Here is a 20,964-nt window from a genome sequence, read left to right as displayed (position 1 = left end):
CCTCCATTTTTTTTATTAGTAAGGAAAAAAAAAAAACCCTAGAATTAAAGGAGAGCTAGGGTTGTATGGCAGTGCCTCGTGCCACCCCCATTGTGTGGGAGTAGGTACGCAAAACCTGAATGATCTGGGAAACCAGAAGCTTGTACAGCAACACGCAGCCTAAACATTAATACTATAATGTCACGAGGGGGTAATGCCTTTCCTTCCATATATCAATAGCAAATAGCTTGAGCAAATTTAGGTTAAAAATGTCTCCTCTCTGTCCTTTGACATCAGACTACTTTTCAAAGCAGCTAAAGAGAGGGCAGAGTGCGCAGAGTCTTTCTTTGGAAATGCTCAGTGCTTGATTGAGTAGGACCCTTGAACATAATTATTTAACTTGGAAGTCTAATCAAACTTTGCAGTTGTCCCTTCTTTGAGTGGGGAGTCGGACTGGCTGAATTCCAGAGATCCTTCCAGCCTACGTTGTTGTAAGACTTTCACGGCACCTGAGCAAAAGCAGATTTCAAATGGAAACCACTCTGCGTAGGATTAAGGTTCAGTTTGGGCTTCCTCATAATTAAATCCTGACTTGTCTTTTGACCAGCCTTTGATATCAGTGCCTTTCTGGGGAGGCTCTTTCCTAGCGTGGAGTTACAAAGATTCATCCGCTTGAGAGGTTCCGCTTCCTTATTAATAACTTTTCTGTTGGTCTCTAAGTAAGTATGCAGCTTGTTAGATGGCTTTGAGGTCAGGAGAGTGCTGAGGCTTTTGTAGATCTCGTCTCACATTAAAGGAAACGTATTTTAAAGCATTCTATCTCCAAGGTTTGGGTTCCGATAGCGGCTGTCTGTCTTTCCTTGGATTTTTGAGAAAGAGCAGCTCTTGTTTTCCTGGCCCTTCTTCAGGTTTCTGCAAGGACTGAGGCATCTGCTGTGCCAGGTGATCTTCAGTGTGCTGCAATACAGTGCGCCGTAGTCCAGTCTACTACTGTTGACTTGAGTTTATTTTAAAATCACAATGTTGTCCCTTTTTATCTCCTTCCTTTATCTCCTATGTAACAGAATAAAAAAAAAATTTAACAGTGAAAACTGAGATTGCATGTGAACCTCCTGATTTTGTTTCCGTTTTTAGTCTAGCCGAAGGCTTTACCTCTGAGGATGCAAGGTTCCTTTTTATAGCAAGAAATCACACCAAGCCTGGCTGAAAGAGGCATTTGGTTAACCTGTCTTGATGTTACAGTTGTGTTCGGCTGCTGCTTGTTTGTCTGAGCTCAACAAAAATGTACAAGACTCTCCTCCATAGGATACCACTTAGGGCAATAACAAGGTGTAGTTTTTCCTTTCACCCGGAGGCACTTGAAACAGAAGCTTTGATTTGAAGCAGTGAACACTGGACACTTGAAGGTATAAGGATATGATTATATTTTCCTGCTAAACAAGTTGCCTAGATACAATTCTAGGTAGCTTTGAAGCCTTTGTTCTGTCCACTCTGTGTACTGAGTAATTTTACTTACACTTGGTATATAGAGGAGAAGGAAGTAAAAGGAAAGATCAATTTTTATAGGTTTAAATATAAATAATTTGATTTCTGCTAACCCCTGCAGTATGTATTGAGCAATGTGGGTTTCCTTCAGGATCTCTGAAATCATTTTTTAAACAGTGAAAATAGAAATGGAATCGAACTCCACAAAGTCATGCTTCTCATCTTTCTTTCTGACTGAAGATACATTGTATGCTTTTTTGTGCCCTTTTATTTTGTTGCTCTTCTCATTTATTCAGGATAACCTAATTGGAGGCAAGCAGAGGTATCTTGCACCAAATGTGCTCTGGCTCTGTTTAAATCATGCTGAACAAGTCATTTAAATACACCCCTCAGACTATAAATTGTCTCTTAATCTTACTACTGATGCAGAGAGTTTCACTGGTGAAAACAGGCAGCCTTGATCCAAGCTTGAAGTTCATATGGTGGAAAACAAATAGATGAAGCTGAGCTTACCATCAGCTGAGGACATGAGTTACTAGATGCGACAAATCAGATCATCATCGTTAAAGAAGCACAAGAGAGACCCATTTAAAGGTTATGCTTTAGCCTGGGCTTCTGTTTCGGTAGAACAGCTGTAGCACGAGGCATGCGGGACTGCAGGCTGTAGCCAGAGCATTAATATATGAAATTAATTTTACACTAAGTTTGGTGTTGAAGATCTTTCTTTTATTTAACAAAAAAAAGTCCAAGATGTGCTTTGATACCAGAAGGCTTGTGACAGGCCATTTAATCAACATCTCACTCCCCACCCTGCAGCTTTGTTCTGGAATATGAACGTCTTAGAATCACAGAATGGTTTGAGTTGGATGGGACCTTTAAAGGTCCTCTAGTCCACCCCCCTGCAGTGAGCAGGGACATCTTCCACTATGATCATGTTGCTCAGAGCTCAGTCCAACCTGACCTTGAATGTTTCCAGGCTGTTGACAGGCTGAGAGACTTGGGCTTGTTCAGCCCAGGGAAGAGAGGGCTACAAGGAGACCTTAGAGCAGCTTCCAGTACCTGAAGAGGCTGCAAGGAAGCTGGGGAGGGACTGTTTGCAAAGGCTTGGAGTGATAGGACAAGGGGGAATGGCTTTAAACTGGAGAGGGAAAGATTTAGAATAGATATAAGGAGGAAATTCTTCACGATGGGAGTGCTGAGGCACTGGCCCAGGTTGCCCAGGGAGGTTGTGGCTGCCCCATCCCTGGAGGTGTTCAAGGCCAGGTTGGATGGGCCTTGGGCAGCCTGATCCAGTGGGAGGTGTCCCTGCTCATGGCAGGGGGGTTGGGACTGGGTAATCTTTAAGGTCCCTTTCAACCCAAACCATTCTGTGATTCTGTGGAGCATCTACCACCACTCAGGGCACCCTTCTTGGCTGTAACATTCATTTGAATGTGTAGCAGTGAGCACCACTTAAATTCTCAAGTCTATAAGCACTGAAAAATCTGACAGCAATGTAAATTACTTATTTTTTTGACTGGATCAATAATCTAAATATTGAACAGTTGAGAAATACACATTTCTAAATGACTGAAATAAGAAAAATGGTCATTGATTCTCCAGCAATTCAGTTTTCCAGAGGAGAGCCGCAGAACCTTTGTATGCAGCTCTTGGGACTTTCTAGTTGTTACATCCCTTGAATACAAAACTGTTGCATTGCAGGTAATATTTGTTTTGTCATCCTTGGCTTGATATCCCTTTAAGTACATAGTTCTTGGTTGGAAAAAAAGCCTTGGCAGTCTGTGAGCTAGCTCGTGCCGTAGACTCATTAATGTTTGTGAGGAAGATGGGTGAAGTATAGAACCTGAAAGAAAAATGTTGCTGAGAACTTCTGGGTACCTGGAGAATTAAATTACTTTGCATTTTGGGTTGTGTGTGTTGCTACCCTGGATGTACTGATACTCAGTGGAACATAAGCTGCTGCTGTGTGATGTTCTTTCCTAACCCTGACCTGCTCTTTCTGGAGCTGCCGCTCCTTGGTACGGTTTACAGTCTTTGCAAGAGTTGATGTGAGCTGAAAGGCTGCAAGTAACAGCTGGCTTGTGAGTTTATTAACAAATGTAAGTGTAAGGGAAATCACTTTTTGGAAAAAAGACTTCATGGGGTTTTTTTGGTTTAAACAATGAAAAATCCAAGAGCAATTCCTTCTTTCTGAACAGCTTTGAAATTACTTACGATGATGATGGCTCCATTAGCAGCTCTCTTTTTTTTTTTAGACATTTTTAACCTGATTTCCTAAGGTTTCTTAACTACATCATCAGTTCATTCGCTGTAACTCAGCTGAGTCCAAGGACAGAGACTGAGAAGGTGCGCGTCACTTCGCTTTGTACATCATAAAACCATCCTTCCCTTTCCCTCTGCTCCTGCTGTGGATTTATGAGCTGCCGAGCAACAAGAGGTGCAATCCTTTGCTGACCCAGGTTATATTTACTGAAGAGGTGGTGAGATCTTTTGGAAACTTGGCAAAGTCTGAATTCTTGATTAGTTGTCACTAGATGGCTTAAAGGTAAAAGGAGCGGCGTCTTAAGGGAAGGAAGCACTTCTTGAGCATTTGGGGAAAGCACTGTTTAAAAACTCGGGTTTGTGGTTGGGGCCTTTTCAGCAGCAGCGATGGAGCTCAGCTGCCCTTTTTGCCTTGTGAGATCACTTAAAAAAATACATATATAGATAACAACATGCAGCCTGCCAGCAAACATTTGAATTCAGAAGGTGCAGCAGCAAAATTCTGTCATACTCGCCTTCTGCAGTGACATTGAACTAGACAAGAATTGCTTCCGAGTGTTTAATTTGTTATGGTATATATACATGTTCTTTCCCATTATCTCATATATATTTCAATTAAGCCTGAGCGCAGAAGAAAAAGTAAAGCAGCAAGCTGTTGCTGCCCAAGGGTTAGGCATGAGGCTTTTTTTATGATAGAAGTGTCATTTCCGAGTCAGAATTGTACTAAGTGGGTCTTCTGATCAGGGTGGAAACTGTAGAGCTGCAAAAAAAAAATCTCCAAATGCTGGGATGCTGAGGGCCAGAGCGAGTGGTGGGATGCTGGATGAGCTTCGGGACTCTTGCAGAGTTCGGGAAGTGTTCAGTTCCCTTCAATATTCACTGTGTTTTCCTTACCTTCAACTGCCTCTCAGGACTAATTCATTTCTGAGTTTCAAGCGCACCCTGCCACCTCGCTTCAGCCCTGCTGCCGCGCCTGGGACGCTTCGGCTCATCATGCTCCACCAGGCGAGGCTGCTGCTGGAGTACCTGGGAGTTGTATTTTTCTCATTTAGCTTCTGTTTTGGGCTCTCTGCTTCCTCAGCAGATGGCATTTTTATCATGTTTTCAGAAAGTCCATATGGCCTACAGGAGAGAGTATCTCTTTAATTGTAAAACATGACCACCTGTTCTGATTTTAATGAATGCAGTGGGCATTCTTCATACATCTTCTTAAAAATAGCTGCTTCAATTGCATTAAAAAGACTCATTGGGCATCAATGCTTTGGCTGCTGAAATAATCAATTAATAATTAAATAGCTAATTTTAGAGCCCACTGGCCTTGCCCGTTCCCTCGGACTTGTTGTGATCAGAGTAGACAGTGATTGATTTCCCCGCCGACGCCGGGAGGCACACGCAGTGCTGGGACCAGATGCCGGCAGGCTTTGAGCTGTTTATTTGTGATATTTAGAAGGTGAATGCAACTTTGTGGCTCTGCTTTGCAAAGGGGCTTGTCTTTCCTCCTCTAGCTCTTTCCACGCAGCTCCTGCTGCCCACACGCAGCCATCCACAGGTACCTCTTTCCCTGCCACCCTCTGAAGGATAAAATCTGGTGCTCAGAAGGTATCCTAATGACCGGCCAGCTGGAGAGGAGGTTGAAACTGTGAGCAAAAATAGGCTTGAAAGGCTTACCCACTTACTGACTCCTAATAGAAAGCCCTGCTAGAATCATTCTGCTCATTAAAATAACAATTGCCAGTTAACTGTTTCCTAGCTCCAGCAGCAGGTATGACCAGGTGAGAAAATCTGAACTCGTTTGGCTCAAGCTTTCAGAGAGGTGGAAGAGACCAGGATGCCCAAATCTTCTTAAAGGAGTGTTAACACTTAATTCTAAGTCTCTGAAAATTAACCTCATTATTGAATAAGCCTTTAGCAACATCACCTTGTCTAAAGCTAATTAAAATACCCAAATGGTAGGAGCATGCCGGGATTTTTGTTGGTAGTGTCAGCATTTCAGAGGGTTAATGTTGCAGAGGTAGAAGAAACAGGAGTGCAGGAGCTGTTTTAAAGAGTGCCTGGGGTTACAGTACTTCCCAGCATTTCAATGCCAGCAGTACTGGGGCAAGAGCTGTTGAGTTTCAACGCAAGGGGGTAATTCAACAGCTCACTGCCTGGTGTAAGTGATGGAGAAACCTTGATGTGGCTGCTTGGAGCATCTGCTTTTACGCAGCGAGGAGGGAGAGGGCCAGAAACCTCTTACCAGGGGAGTCTCTGATCCTCTCTTATGCAGAGAGCAAGATGCTGGGAGCAGTGAGAGGAGGCAGCAACTTGCCTGCTTGCTTTGTTTTACTGAAGGTGGTTTTGCCACGACCACCAGTTAGCCTGTTGATCCGGGTGAGGAGGTACCCTTGCCGGTGTGATGGCAGTTGCTGTAGCCTGATCGATGTAAATCCAGTTATCTCTCAAACCACATGGGATTTTGAGACAGCTGGGTGTTGTTTGCATGGCTGAGAGCCTTGCTTTGAAACGCTGTGCAAATACAAAAATAACCATAGCTATTGGCATTTAAATTCATTCCCATGTAATCTTTGTGATAAACTTCCATTGGTGGGGTGTTGTTTCAGTGGGAGGAGGGTCAGAGCAGTTTTCAGCTGACGTCTGGGTATCTAAAGTCGCTTGGTGAGAAAGGCGTCCAGCCCTGTTCCCTTGCGTGTATGTGCCCTTCCCTCCCTGCAATTCCAGAATAGCAGGGGCTAATTAAATGAAGTTCAACATTAAAGGTTGAAAGTCAAGAAGGGAGAAGCTTATTAACCTTCTTGAGCTGGAAAGAGTGCTGAGAGTGTTTGGGGCTTGAGTCTCATGGGGTTTTCTTTTCTTATTTTTCTGTTTTCTTGGGAATTGAGATTTAGCTGTGCAGAAAAAAAATATATTGTTAATTCTGTTGCGATCCCTTTTCTGTGGTTGTGGCACTGCGGCACATCTGTGAATTAAATCTTAAGAGTTGGAATTTAGTCTGTTCTCTCACTGGCAGACACGGCAATTCTCTCTTGATTGGTAATAACGTCAAGAGAGAGAAGCAAAAAAAACCCGAAAGTATGGAGGTTCCCCATTTAGAGTAAGGATGAGAAATATAATCCCTATTTGCCACGATCCATTGTATGTAACAGGTAGACTGAGTTTTTAGTCTTGATCTCTGACAGTTCCCCAAGAGGAGACAGCTTGAGGAAGGTGAAAGGGGAGCAGGGAATTAGAAATGTCAATTGGACTGGCTGGGCAGGGAGCTAGGAAGGCAAGCAGGAGAGGCAAGAGTCCTTTTAACTGCTGGCTTTCACATGGACCTTGTGGGGTTTGCAGGAGGACACGTGTGTGTGCACAGGCACGGGGATGCACCTTTCTCCCTCACTGCCTCTCTCAAAGGCTGCTTGGACCCTTCCAGACTGAATTGTGGCGTTGTTTCAAGAAGCCTGCTTAAACACTCTTTTGCTGTAGTGCAGACTGTTTATCTTAGACAAGGTTTTAAGTGAGATGTGGAAGCTACGGGCAGGATTTTTGTCGTGATCTGACCATTAGAGGTCCCATGCATCCTTCCCAGCTGATTAAATGTTACCCCTTTTCTTTCTCCTCTCCAGATCACTGTGTTCACTACTACGATCTTCGCAACACTAAGCAGCCAATCATGGTGTTCAAAGGGCATCGCAAGGCGGTCTCCTACGCAAAATTTGTGAGTGGGGAAGAAATCGTCTCTGCGTAAGTATTGCCTTTTATGTGGGCTAAAAACTTGGTAGCCCTTGCTTTCTAACGCTCTTCAGGGCCATCGTGCAAGCTCACCCGCGTGGGTGGGTGCGTTCGCTAGCTGTTGTGCTTTTGGGAAGCAGATTGTTACTTCATTCTAAGACAGAAATAGAAATTCATTCCTGGTGTCATTTGGCTCTGCTCTGTCTTGTGGAGCTAAAATGCTTGAGCAGAATAAGAAGACAACTAGCTGCAGCTCCTGACTGCAAGCACTGGCTTTGGGAAGCTGCAGGTGAGCTCTCCTTTTGCAAAGCACTGCGTGTGCAGAGGATGCTCCTCACCAGAGCTCTGCTGGCAGAGCCCTGAGGATAGGAACCTGCGATAAAACACAGCTAATGAGTGACAGACGTGATCAAATGGCACTGCTATGTCTGACGAGGAGTTTTAGCCACAGCCTGAAAGCAGCTCGAGTAGGACTGACTGAGCTGTTCTCTGCTGATTTTATTACTCTGCTCCGTGAAGGCGCTTTTTAGGGTTATACTTGGGATAGAAAGTAGGCAGGGAGAAGCTGTGCGTTTGGTCCTAGTGGCATACAGCTTTCAGCCAGGGTAAGAACATAAGTTCTGCTGTGGAGGCCCTGAAGAACACTATTCTGCAGCTTCTGTTCAGTTACTTGGCCAGATGTGTCTGCCCCAAAGCCCGAAGAGGCTTCCTCAGCTCTCAGTAGGTTTTCAATCATGTGGGAATGAGTGTGTCTGTCAGATCATATAGCGATAGGTTTGAATGACTGGCCACGAGACTCCTCAATAAACCAGAGGTGAGCGAGCCCCTCTTAGGTGGTGGGGAAGATGCAAGCAACCTCGAGGGGCTGCAGGGGAATCTTTTGATCTCCACACGCTCATGTATAGCACCCGAGGGCAGCAGAGGTGGATCGCGGGGGTGGATCTAGTCCCAAAAGTACGCCTGCTGCCGTGTACCAAACCAGTGATTATTCAGCTTGGCTACATCCCTTGTTTTCACACAGTTTGCTCTAAAAACCTGGAGCTGAAGCAGGGTGTTTGAAGATGTATTCAGGCTGCTACTGAGTTACTCTGTGCTGAGTTGCATGATGGAAGATTCCCTGGTGGCTTCTAGTACTGTTTATATTTGAACAGCTCCTCTCTCCTTATTTCCATTAACATTCTAACTCTGTAAGGGTGCAAATTCATACCTAGAACACAGAGCAAATTAAATTTGATGCTTTGAACCAAATCTGGATATTAGAAAGTACGTAAAAGAAGCAGAAGGAGGCTGGGAATGTTTTACAGCCAGTATCAAATGCAGCATCATCCGTGAGATGTTTCAGGACAAAACGCCCCTGTCCTGCTTGAGCCGACCATCTGAGAAAGCTCATCCCACAGTTCTGGGAGGAATGTCAATAGAGCTATCAGACTGGGACTGGCAACAGCAGGGTGAGAGGACTAACTGGAGAGTTCACAGATCTTTTTCTGTGTGGCTAGAGAGAGCAGATGATTTTTCATGTCTGTCTTGCAAATTGAGGAGAGGAGATAGCAGTAGTGATTCCCAAAAATCAAGCTCTGATTTCTTTGAAGAAAATTATATGTATATTCAGAATCCCTAGTTTTCTAGCTAAAGTTGTTTTATAGATTGCATTGATTTACTTTGCCTTGTAGAGTTAGGTTTTGACCTCAAGGGTGTTCAGAACTGCCTGGTATTTAGCACAACGCATTGATTACAGTGCTGATTTACAGAGAGACTGATTTAACAGAGCAGCGCCTCCATGATATTTTTTTGGAGAGGGTGTGAAACCAGTAAGAGCAGCAGGATCAATGGCCTTTCCCTCTCCTTGCAGTCCGGTGGCAGGTATCTTCCTTCTTTCACTGCGTGCTTATCTGAAGCAGTGCAAACTCGATCATCCTGTGGGTCTTTTCCAACCTGGTGATTCTGTGATTCTATGAAACATGGCCAGAACTTGATGGGAATTTGTTAGCAGTGAAAGCATTCCATTAATAATAGACTAAGTGTTTTTATTTTAATGAAGAGGTCTAGAATGTCTGCTTCTATGATACAAAGGTTAAGTGCATATATATATATATATATAAGGTCGCCTTGATGGGTTAGCTAATAGCAGAAGCTGTCACAGGAATCTGACAGCTTGTAGACCAGGGATTAGTCTTTGGCTGCTTTACCCTGCCTGCAGAAAAGTTTAGTTTCCAGGCAACTCTGAAGCTTTTAAAAGCAGCATTTTAAAAATACAGCTGCCCCGGTAGTACAGAAGGCGCCTCCCTGTCCTCTGGGCCAAAAAAGCAGCAGTGTATATGGGTTTTGCTCTTTCTGTAAGCTGTGCTGCTGCTGGGATGGTAAGGGCAAAAGAGAAGGAAAAGTGAGCAGCAGCATAGGGCAGGGATGGATGTGGAACAAGCACCAGGCAGAGAAGCTGAATAGTCTATTTTAGGTCCCCTCCTTGGTCAAGACCTGAGATGAGGGAAGCACTCCTGCTTAAGTCACAGTATTACAGATAAAGTTCATACCTGCCTTCTGATCTGACCTCATACTATTATTACAAATGACTAACAAATCTTGCTGCAGCTCCCTTATCACTCCCTTGTCATTCTAGCTGTCATTGAAGGCTGAGATAAGGGTTTTGCAGTGTAGCACGAGGTGCATCTCTACTCTTTTGTGCTATATTTTTAGGTAAATGTGACATTGGTGCAGGGCTAATTTGTTGTATCGTTGGTAGTATTTGATGGATATTGGGTGGGATGGTTTTTTTTTTTCCCCTTCAGCTTTTAATATTCAGAAAGCGGCAAAGTTGTGTGATGTACCTTGTAAGAGGGGAGCATTACCTACCTCGCCTTCCTCCCACCCAGGCTGGCATGTCCTGCTCCCAGTCTCTTTCAAATTTAAGATTAGAACAGCACTACTCATTTCCTCAAGGGTGGTTTCACGAGGCTCTGGTCCCACCACATCAGTGTTTCTTCACCTTCTGTGGAGTCTGTTGCTGCCAGTCTGTGAGTGCCAGAACCTGACGACTGCTAGAGGATAGTGCCTGGGAAGCAAGAGGGGCTTGTGTCACCTCAGGTCGGAGAGAAGAAATTAATCCTCTATCTCCTGGAAACCTGGGGTCTTCCTATTTCAGTTGAGCTCCGCCAGGCAGAGGGGACTATCTCTACCTCCTTTCTTTTGCCAAAGGGAAAATGTTTAGTCACAGTAAATAGAAAAGCGTTTTGCAGGCAGGTATGTTTGCGTCTAGGGGAGCAATGGGAAGCATCAATTTTGATTTAATCCCAGCAGAGTTTGTGTATTTTTAATAGTAATATTTAGCTTTGCTGCCAAGGTGAAAAAAGTGGAAGTTTAAGATCTATATCCATGCAGTCTCAATTACGCACGAGAAAACCACATGAATTTAATGCTAATAGTAACTCTGAGCCCCCCTAGGGTTTTCTGTGCTGCTGCTTGGTATCGGGCAGGAGGAGGAGAACATGCTTTCAGGGCAGCTGGACGGGGAGGAGGCTGCTTCCTACCAGAGTCCTGTAAAGGCATGAATGAGAGTCGTAGCCAGCATGGAGAAGGGAACAGACTTGGTCCATGCTGTAGAAGTTAAAAATGAAAATCACCACGTCTTGGATCTGGATCTGGAGGGGGCAGTGATGGCCTAAAGACCATACAGTTCAGTGGAGGACTCTGCAATTGGTAGGAGAAAGGAAGAGCAATTTGTCAGGGAAGTTTTTTATTCAAATACGTAATGTGTTTTGACAGGCGATGCCTTTCCGAGCTCGAGCTGAGTTGTATATGATAGAAAGTGGGATAAATCTCCTGGAATGCAGTAAGACTTCCTGCATTTACATTGCAAGTAGGGTGCTAAGGAGCAGGGTTGCAAGCAAGGAGTACCTGCCATATGGCAGCAGGGTAACTTTGGGTATTGTTTTCAGGTCAACAGACAGTCAGCTGAAGCTGTGGAATGTAGGGAAGCCTCACTGCTTGCGCTCCTTCAAGGGTCACATCAATGAGAAGAACTTCGTAGGGCTGGCGTCCAATGGAGACTACATTGCCTGTGGTGAGTAGAGCAGCCATCCTCACAAATGCTAATGGGTCGCCTCGGAGCTGGTGCCTCTCCTGTTGCAAAGCAGACTGGCAATCGTGCCACGTAGCTGCATGGGCTTTTTAGCAGCAGATTATTCTGAACTACCACCCTTCTCTCCCCTCCCAGGGAATGGTCTGATGACTCCTCTGACATAAGGGGGTCTGGACATGTTTTCCTCCCATTTCAGATGAATTCAAATGTGATGATTTAGACTTACTGTCACCAAAAAGCGACCACTAATGTAGTCACTGATATGACTTATGTCTTTCAAGTTCACCAGCTAACATATCCTCTCACATCTTCCTAAGTAAGAGCCATAGACTGGACCACACGAGTGGTCCTGTGCTTGTCACTTGACGTGACATTCCACGTGGCAAAGCAATAAAGCCTTCATTGAGAGGAGCTTCCTAGAAGACTGAATCATCCTGAAGCAGTTGCCCCTGTGACTGTTTCTCTCCTTTCACCCCTTGAACATGTTGAACCTCTGTGAATGCACAGGTCCTAGTGGGAAAGCAGTGCCAGGCTGCCAGCGGTGGCATGAGCAGGACAGCTGTGCCAGCACTGAAGGGAGGACCTTAGCTTGAACGTTCTCCGATTGCTGTACAGCTTGCAAGGCAGAAATTGGGATGGATTTCTAAATAAAGCCTGCACACTGTCTAGTCTCTCTTACTTAAACCTCCACAGACCAAACTGTCGTACTTGATTACAGCAAGCAAAACTGTGACAGCGCTACCTGCTGTAATGCCGAGCAGGCTGGCTGTAGCGGTGTTTCATGTGGGTAATATAGATGCTCTGCTCTAAATGCTCTGCCCTAAGGAAGTTATGGGGCACAGCTGGGTTCCTGTAGGTTTTAGAAGTGTGTTGCATGCTGCAGTTGTCTTGCGATAAAGCCTGGTTCTGTTATTAAGCATCATGAAAGTTTGCTGTGGTGCCCAGTTGCCAAGGCACCACAAGCATGACAATTACAAGGAGGAAACGTCTGATCTTGTCTTAAACAATGAAAAAGCTGAGAAGCCTTATTTTTGTGCCTGCTACCATAACCTAATCTTCTGTATTTATTTCTTTTGTTCCTAGGAAGCGAAAATAATTCCCTCTACCTATACTATAAGGGCCTCTCAAAGACACTGCTGACGTTCAAGTTTGATACGGTCAAAAGTGTCCTGGACAAGGACCGGAAAGAAGATGACACAAATGAGTTTGTGAGTGCTGTGTGCTGGAGGGCGCTACCAGACGGGGTAAGCTTTCGCCTTTAGGCACCCAGTCAGGTGTGAAAGGAATGCCTCCTGCTTTCTCTTGAAATAGCATTGCTGAGGTTTTGACTGTGCTTGGTATTTTCCCATTTATGGGCAAATAAACGGGAGAGAATTGTGTGAGAACATGAAGATGTGCAGGTTGACTGAAACGCTCGGGGAGAAGGGACTGCTGTGCTCTTACTCTTCCACTTAAGTGTTTGGATTTTCTGCTTGGCATCTGAAATCCCAAAAGCAGCGTTGTGTTTCTGGCAGCTAGTGGTTTTTTGTGGGCGCATCAGCGTGGGTTTTGTTGCTTTAATGAAGGCACCTGCAGATACTCCCTTATCTCGACGTTGCTGTGTCTGTATGGGCTTCCTCATTGAAATACAGCCTCTGTGTTTAGATGAGTAGATATGTAAAGGAGGTGAGCCCGGGCTGCAGTCACTTCAGTGACTGTTCCGGTGACACTTAATTCATATCCATAGCATGTGTACTAATGCCGCAGGCAGAGCTGACGCAGCTGTTGTGAGAGTGGCCTTTCGGCAGGAGGCTGCTCTGGAGAGCAAAACGCTCCTCTTAAATTCAGAGTGCTCTTGAAAACCTTGCCTAAAAAAGTCTTGAATAAGTAACTGTCTTGTAAGTACAAAGGTTTGCAGATGAGATACTTAATGGGCCTGTGGAATGTTGCCTAACTGATGTCCTGAGATGTTGCATTTACACAGACAGCATTTTGGAAGGGCAGCATCTACCAGTCTGGTTTTGTATGAAGAAACTGCCCCCACAACCGTGATTCAGTTGTCACTGGCATAAACTCACTTCTGAATCAAAACAAAAGTAAACCTGGAACTGCACTTTGGGTTTAAAAGCAAACAGTGGGCTGTTGTGGTTTGAACGGTGAGCGTGAGACTCGGTGATATAGGGGGTCACCAGTTTCTTTCTGGCTGGGAGTTTAGGAGGATTTGGTGTACGTGGTTGTCACTTCTCAGATGAAGAGTGACTGTTAGAATCATAGAATCATAGAATCACCAGGTTGGAAGAGACCCACCAGATCATCGAGTCCAACCATTCCTATCAAACACTAAACCATGTCCCTCAGCACCTCGTCCACCCGTGCCTTAAACACCTCCAGGGAAGGTGACTCAACCAGCTCCCTGGGCAGCCTGTTCCAGAAGAAGTTGTGTAGTTTGTCTTTCTCCTGGATAAAAACTGGTGCTGTGGCAACCTGTTTGTCCAGAAACACCCTTCCCTGAACTGTCTTTGTGGTGTTTCTGAATTGGGTCGTGCTGCCCGCTGACCCCCAGGGCAGCTTTTCTGCATGCAGTGATGTCTCACCTCTTGAGTTGCCATCCGCTCCTTATCAGTCTCATCTCTGATTGATGTACTTTACTCAGATAGGCCTGCTAAAGTGACTGAGAAACTTTTGAGCGGTCACTAAGGGCTGTCAAGCAATTCTTCATTACCAGTGTGAAAAATATTGTTGCAAATACAGAATAGATAAAACGAGCCCGTCAAGATTGCACCAAACAACATTCAGGCTTCACTCCATTAAGCAGCATTCAGAATCCATTGCTATTCTGAAAATTTTTTCTTTCCATCATTCCTCTGCTTTTCCCTGGGCTGCTTCTAGATGAGCCCCTTTCTCCTGTGGCAGCCACAGTACCTGGCTCTCGCTTGTAAAGAAAGCAGCAAAAGCTGCCTGCAATCTGAGAGACACTGGCTGAGTGTTTTGCTTCTGTGTTCTACCTCTGCCTGTGGTGCAAACTGTCCTGCTTTACATACCGAGCAAGCAGCTTCACTTGCTATTGCCAAGAGGCCTTAATGCTTCCTTGCACCTTGTCTTCAGTCCCCACGAGACCAGAAGTGTTGTTCACCGATGCAGCCGCACATTTCTCTTCCCTCTTGTTCCTGCACAGCAGTCTGCTCTGACCTAATTGAGACTTTGCTCGTGTTCTTTGGAAATTAAATTACTGCACAACCAAAGGTCACTTATGTCCACAAAGTCTCACTTGAACAATGAAACTCTTTTATTCTCCATTTTGATAATGTTTGTTAAATTTGGCTTAAGAATTTTTCAAATGAGCTTCATATGTGCAGGCTTCCTTAAAAGCTGACATGGTTTTTAATGATGCTCAGATGAACTAGAAGAGGCCTTTGCCTGTGGTGCTGTCAGCATCTGTGGGAATCGGGGAACCCCCAGCCTATTTCTGGCTTAATTGCAGACTTTGATCCTGTGTGAGTCACTCTGTCTTAGTTTCCTAATGATAAGTCACCACACCTACCTTGCGCCGCTGGCAGTGATCACTTCATCGAAGGGTGCGTGCATCCAAGCAGCTGCAGCCCAGCGGGTGTGCAGAGCCCAGCACAGGCTGGGGACCTGCTCCCAAGCTGCAGGGATCACGGTGGGTAGGCTACGAAGTCTTGCTGGGCTGGCTCAGAGCTGCCTCGCTTGTCTCCATGCCTTGGTCACCGGGCGGTCACTTCAGTTGGCAAACTGGAGTGTTTCCAAGGTGGGGAATGCAGGCACTGTGTGCCAGCCTTTCCCCAGGGCTCCCCAGTGGAGCAGACTCTCCTCGGTATCCCTACACTGTTGCTCTCAAGGATTGTTCTTTAATTAACCTTTTGAGATGAGATGAGTAACTTTCAGATCTGTCAGTTGTCTTGGGAAGCATGAGTACATGTACTTCTTCACTTCATGCACTTAAGTGCAAAATCTCAGATCCTAATTAAAACTTAAATAAAACTTTCAGATGAAATGTCATTGATTCTTTCTTAAAGCTATTTTTATGTAATTCAAGCTTTTACTTCCTCCTGAGCCAAAGGCAAGCTGTGCCAGCAGCCCTTGCCAGAATTCATCTCTCTCCCCTCTGCGTCGGTTTTCCTTCACTTACGAAGATGCAGAGACCTTTTTGCTAGAGCTGCCACCTTTCCAACCACAGAGGTCCAGCCGGCACCTTCTTTCCACATGTGTCAAAGCCATAATGAGGGACAGAAATGGGTCTCTGTGAGTGCTTATTAGCAGTTTACATCAGGGTTACTCACTTTTGAGCTCTTGGGTGATGTTTAGAAATAAGAACTGCCTTGCAGGCTCATAGTTTGGTTAGGCTCTTGGGAAGAAAACCCAAGCAAACAAAATGACCTCTCAGCAGGTCCGTCAGGAAGCAAAACTTCGCTCTGCTTCTTTTGGTGCTGGGTTTTGGACACAGATAAATAGGTGATTTAATATTTTTTTAAATAGTACTTATTTATAGTTAGTGGGAAAAGCTATCTCCCACTTCTCGTTTTACTCTAAGAATTGATCATTAAAAGTAGAGAATGCTTCAGGACACTTTTGGCCCAAGTAACCTGATAAACACAAGTTAGATGTGGAGATGCATTTCAGAACCTTCCCTGAACCAAATCCTTTAATTCCCCAAGTCAAAGATTTCATCATATACCTGTGCTATCCTTTGTTTCTGGCACCTTGGCAAGATTTAGCTGGCTTGATTTGAAATGTGACTCTGGTCTTGAGATGGGAATATACATTCTGCTATTGTGTTAGCATGTAAGCAGTCGATGGCTGTGCCTGCAGGGGTGCCCTTGCCTAGGGAAAGGAAAACATAGTAGCAGTAGTAGCTCCTGACAGCAAGGTGGCTAGAGATGTTTTATCTGTCTTGGGAGGGATGCTACACTTTTGTCTAGGTATGTGGGCAGCAGTGGGGGAGATTAGAGGCAATGTGTGCTCACAGCCCAGAAGGCCAACCATATCCTGGTCTGCATCAGAAGAATCATGGCCAGCAGGGCGAGGGAGGGGATTCTCCCCCTCCACTGTGCTCTCGTGACACCCCACCTGGAGTCCCGTGCCCAGTTCTGAAGTCCCAACATAAGAAGGATAGAGAAGTGTTGTAATGGATCCAGAGGAGGCCACGGAGATGATCCAAGGGCTGGAGCATCTCTGCTAGGAGGACAGGCTAAAAGAGCTGGGGTTGTTGCTCAGCCTGGAGAAGAGAAGGCTCCGGGGAGAGCTTAAAGCAGCTTCCAGTAATGAAAGGGGCTCCAGGAAAGCTGGGGGGAGACTTTTTACAGGAGGATGGAGTGATAGGATGACGGGGAATGGCTTTAGATTGGAAGGGGGAAGGTTTAGATTAGACATTGGGAAGAAATTCTTCACAATGAGGGTGGGGAGGCCCTGGCCCAGGTTGCCCAGAGCAGTGGTGGCTGCCCCATCGCTGGAGATGTTCAGGCCAGGTTGGATGGGGCTTGGAGCAACCTGGTCCAGTGGGAGGTGTCCCTGCCCATGGCAGGGGGTGGAACTGGATGGGCTTTAAGGTCCCTTCCAACCCAAACCGTTCTATTGGTTTGTACTTAATTTTCCCTTCTGTGTCCTACGTGATGCTTTCCCCTTCCTTAAACATTTTGTTTGGCTCTGTTTTGCCATGTTGCAGAGTTGGAGACGTGCCTCATACAGCTGTATTAAGTAATTGCATCTCAGGTGTAGCCCCTTTCCCGGTCACAGTTAGTCTTTCTCAGAAAGAAGCTGTCAAAAGAGAAATGAAGGCTGAACCTGCTCACCGGGCAGCATAAAGGTATTACTGCTGAAGACAGAAGCAATTTGATTATGTAGATTAAGCATGGCTCAATCTATCATAATCGCTGTAAAGAAGCGATTTAATTTTGTACCTGTTTGCATGAGTATTCATTACTGCCGATAAGCAGGTTCACCGGGAAAAGATTTCTCAAGCAGAAATGTTGGGGCTTTGATACCGGTGAGGAGATGGAGATAAGGAGCAAGAGAATGCCACGCAAATTTGCTTAGGTAAAATTCTGTCTTTTCCTTTCAGAGCAGTAAGAAAGCAGTGAGTGGTGGTACCTGATGCGTGGATGCAGATGTCTCCTGGCGCTTGGGAGGAGGGTCTCAGAGCGGTGACATGGCACTGCTCTGAAAGCATCTCCTCTGCCTGGCAGAGCAGAAGCCCATGTGTGTGTTTTCTCACCTCGCTGTTGCTCTTCAAAAGTCATTTTAATTTAGGGGAGTCTCCAAACAATCATCTAGCTGCGAGTGAGAGATGCAGGCTGTGGGACTTGGGGCTTGTGGTTGCCTTTAGGCACTGTCATGTGATGGAAGTATCTTCATTATTGTAAGTCTCGCATCTCTGAACTTCTCTTTGTTGGTCTAAGAGGATGGAAATATTCCCTTCAAACAGGCTCTTGGTGCAGCTCTACAGAAGCAAGCTTGACTTCAGTTTATTTTTCCTTTCCTCTGAACGTTCAGCTTTGTTTCTTAATGATGTCTGGCTTGAATTCTTTAAATAGAAACCTATAATCGTACCGCAATAAGCTGGTCACTTAATAGGGCTGTAATCTTGTTCACTGATGAAAAGTAGCCATCCTTTGTTTCCCAGTAGCCTAATAAATGGTACAGAACGTACAGATGAGCTAGTCAAGGGACCCTGATAATTTACAATCAGCAAATTGGCTCCCTTCACTGGAATTAATTTAGCCAATACAAATTATTTTGGGAAGTGATTCATTGCCATTTTAAAGCACTAATTAATTTAGATGACTTATGAACATTAAAAATGAAACCTCCTTTGTCATTCCCAAATAACCAAATGCTTATTCGGTATCATTCCTAAGTAGCTGATATCGACTGTAACCACATCTCTTATAACATGAAACATGAATTCCAGTGGGATTTGGGGAGGGAAACAAGTGTAAGACTTTATATTTTATCATTCCGCTTTGCTGCTGAAATTTTAAAGTCTCAAAATTGGTGAGAATTTTGACTTCCTGCTTCAACTCAGTATTTTATTTTTGTGTCGTCTTCAACTAGTGGTTCAGGTGTCGGTTAAGATACACGTAGGGAGTGATCTAAAGCTCACGAGATAAACTCCTGCCTGGAGCAATCGGACCCAAGCTGTCTCTTGCCTGCCCCGATCCCAGCTGCTGGCACAGGAGCATTCGGACTCATCCTTTCCTTGTTAGACCAAGGCTGGCCCATAGCGTTCATCTCCCAAACCAGTATTCTTGCAGGTTTTTCACCACACTACTGCTTCATCCTGGAAACACAGTGGTCTTCATCTGCTCTCTCGTGTTTGAAATGCACAGCAGTTTACGGGAGGCCGAGAATGAGCAGCTTTTAAGAAAAGAAAGGAGATGTGGCTTTGATCAGGTTTATTCTACTGGTGTTTCTTCCCCTCTTGAATAGCTTCAAAGATCTTCCTCCCTCCTATGGAAGCTGTCTAAGCCCTGCAGCACGCGTACTGTGAAGCTCGCAGCTGTCTGTGTGACAGCTTCTCACTCCTCTTGACATGCCCTCTGCTCTCTGGCCATTGGCAGTGCTTTAAAAAAGAGGCTTTCTTTGACTTTTATTACTTTGCTGCTTCGCACTTTCCTTAGGTAGTAAATATCTTTTATTTCTGTTCCATTCTGCCTTTTTCATGTCTGTTCCTCCCTTATTCATTTGAAAATACCAGATCTTCGTTATAAACAAGTGGAACCCAGAATTTCAAAAGATACATCATACGTGGTTGATTTTTTTTCCCTCAAATTTTAGCATATTACTTATTATACCGACACACATGGTCTGCATTGTTTCATATGCTGCTTGAAAAATATTTTCACGCTTATAATAATCTCTGCTTTGCAAATACCCTGCAGAGAAGGACTTGGGGCCAGAACGTGCGCTTGCAGCCCAGAGAGCCAAACATGTCCATGGTTTAGTATTTGATAGGAATGGTTGGACTCGATGATCCGGTGAGTCTTTTCCAACCTGGCGATTCTATGATTCAAAGAAGCATTCCCAGCAGGGCCAGGGAGAGGATTCTTCCCCTCTGCTCTGCTCTTGTGAGACCTGAGTATTGTGTTCTGTTCTGGAGCCCCAGCATAAGAAAGATATGGAACTCTTGGAACTGGAGGAGGAACTGGGGGCCAGGGAAGGCCATGGAGATGATCTGAAGGCTGGAGCATCTCCCATATGAGGACAGGCTGAGAGTTGGAGGTTGTTCAGCCTGGAGAAGCGAGGGCTCTGGGGAGACCTTAGAGCAGCTTCCAATACTGAAAAGGACTCCAGGAAAGCTGGGGATGGACTTTTTACGGGGGGGATGGAGTGATAGGGCAAGGAAGAACAGCTTTAGATCGGAAGGGGGAAGATTTACATTAGACATTAGGAAGAAATTCTTCACGATGAGAGTGGGGAGGCCCTGGCCCAGGTTGCCCAGGGAAGTTGTGGCTGCCCCATCCCTGGAGGTGTTGAAGGTCAGGTTGGATGGGACTTGGAGCAGTTCGTCCAGTGGGAGGTGTCCCTGCCCATGGCAGTGGGGTGGAAGTGGATGGGCTTTCAGGTCCCTTCCAACCCAAACCATTCCATGATTCTATGGTTCTGTTCTATGAAGAAAAAGAAGTCACAATTTCAGTGTGCATGCTTTTCTGTGCTGAACGTGCTTATTTACTTTCGTACCCCTATCTCTTCAAATGCTCCTTTTGGGCTCTGTTTTTTCTGTGGCTAAGGAGAATTAATTAAAAAATGCTAAGATGACTAACAATATTTTGCTCCTCATCACAACCCTTGGAGTCCAACTGCAGAGAACTTTGTGGGGGATAAAAAAATCATACTCTATTATTAACAGTTCATGCATTATATTGAAATCTCTGTGTGTTGACACTTCGGTCCATGTGAAAGACAGTCTTGATAATGTGATTATGCAAATGATAGGCCTTAGGAGAAAGTGTTTCATTTTGAGTCTTCTGTTGAAGAAGAATAATGTTGGTAAACGTTCGTTTGGTGTTGCCTCCCCCTGTCTGCAGGGCACCCTCTGGACTTCCTCCTGGTGCGGGGGGTCACTTGCCAGACCACCCACAGCTGAGCATGGGTAGCAATGAAGGGAGCTGGTTCCTTGATAATCCCAACCTTTCTCCACTCTACTCTTCCCACGTAGAGTGTTTGGGCGTGGAAAAAGGCATATTGCACCATTTATTGTGCTGTTTCCAGACTCAAGGTGGCCATCAGCACCCCTGTTAACTCTTCCTTTCGTGGCGGCAGAGCAGCTGGCCGTGCCGCCGCTGCAAACAGGGGGAATGAGGCTGTCGCTTTTGTTCAGCTCTGGAAGTTCAAGTCCCCTGTGGTACTGCAGCACTCTGATATCATTCTAGCTTCTATTTTAAGAATAGCTTCTCCCAGAAATGTAGGTAGCTCAGGTTTTTCTTCTTTGTTGGTTTTAAGTTTACATTTGCAAACTT

The 20,964-nt window shown here is 45.2% G+C and overlaps 1 protein-coding gene across 3 annotated transcripts in view; it reads left to right on the top strand.

Moving 5' to 3' along the window:
* COP1 (COP1 E3 ubiquitin ligase) overlaps positions 1-20,964 on the top strand; it is a 134,205-nt gene that overhangs the window by 87,855 nt on the left and 25,386 nt on the right. For all 3 annotated transcript variants that reach the window (XM_069862616.1, XM_069862615.1, XM_069862617.1), the window contains exons 16-18: positions 7,332-7,449; positions 11,367-11,491; positions 12,593-12,753. In XM_069862616.1, coding sequence (XP_069718717.1) covers positions 7,332-7,449; positions 11,367-11,491; positions 12,593-12,753 — 404 coding nt within the window. The remainder of the gene's footprint in view (positions 1-7,331; positions 7,450-11,366; positions 11,492-12,592; positions 12,754-20,964) is intronic.

This window comes from Phaenicophaeus curvirostris, chromosome 8 (genome assembly GCF_032191515.1).
Source record: "Phaenicophaeus curvirostris isolate KB17595 chromosome 8, BPBGC_Pcur_1.0, whole genome shotgun sequence".
Lineage (NCBI taxonomy): Eukaryota > Metazoa > Chordata > Aves > Cuculiformes > Cuculidae > Phaenicophaeus > Phaenicophaeus curvirostris.
This window is presented reverse-complemented; position numbering and strand designations above follow the sequence as displayed.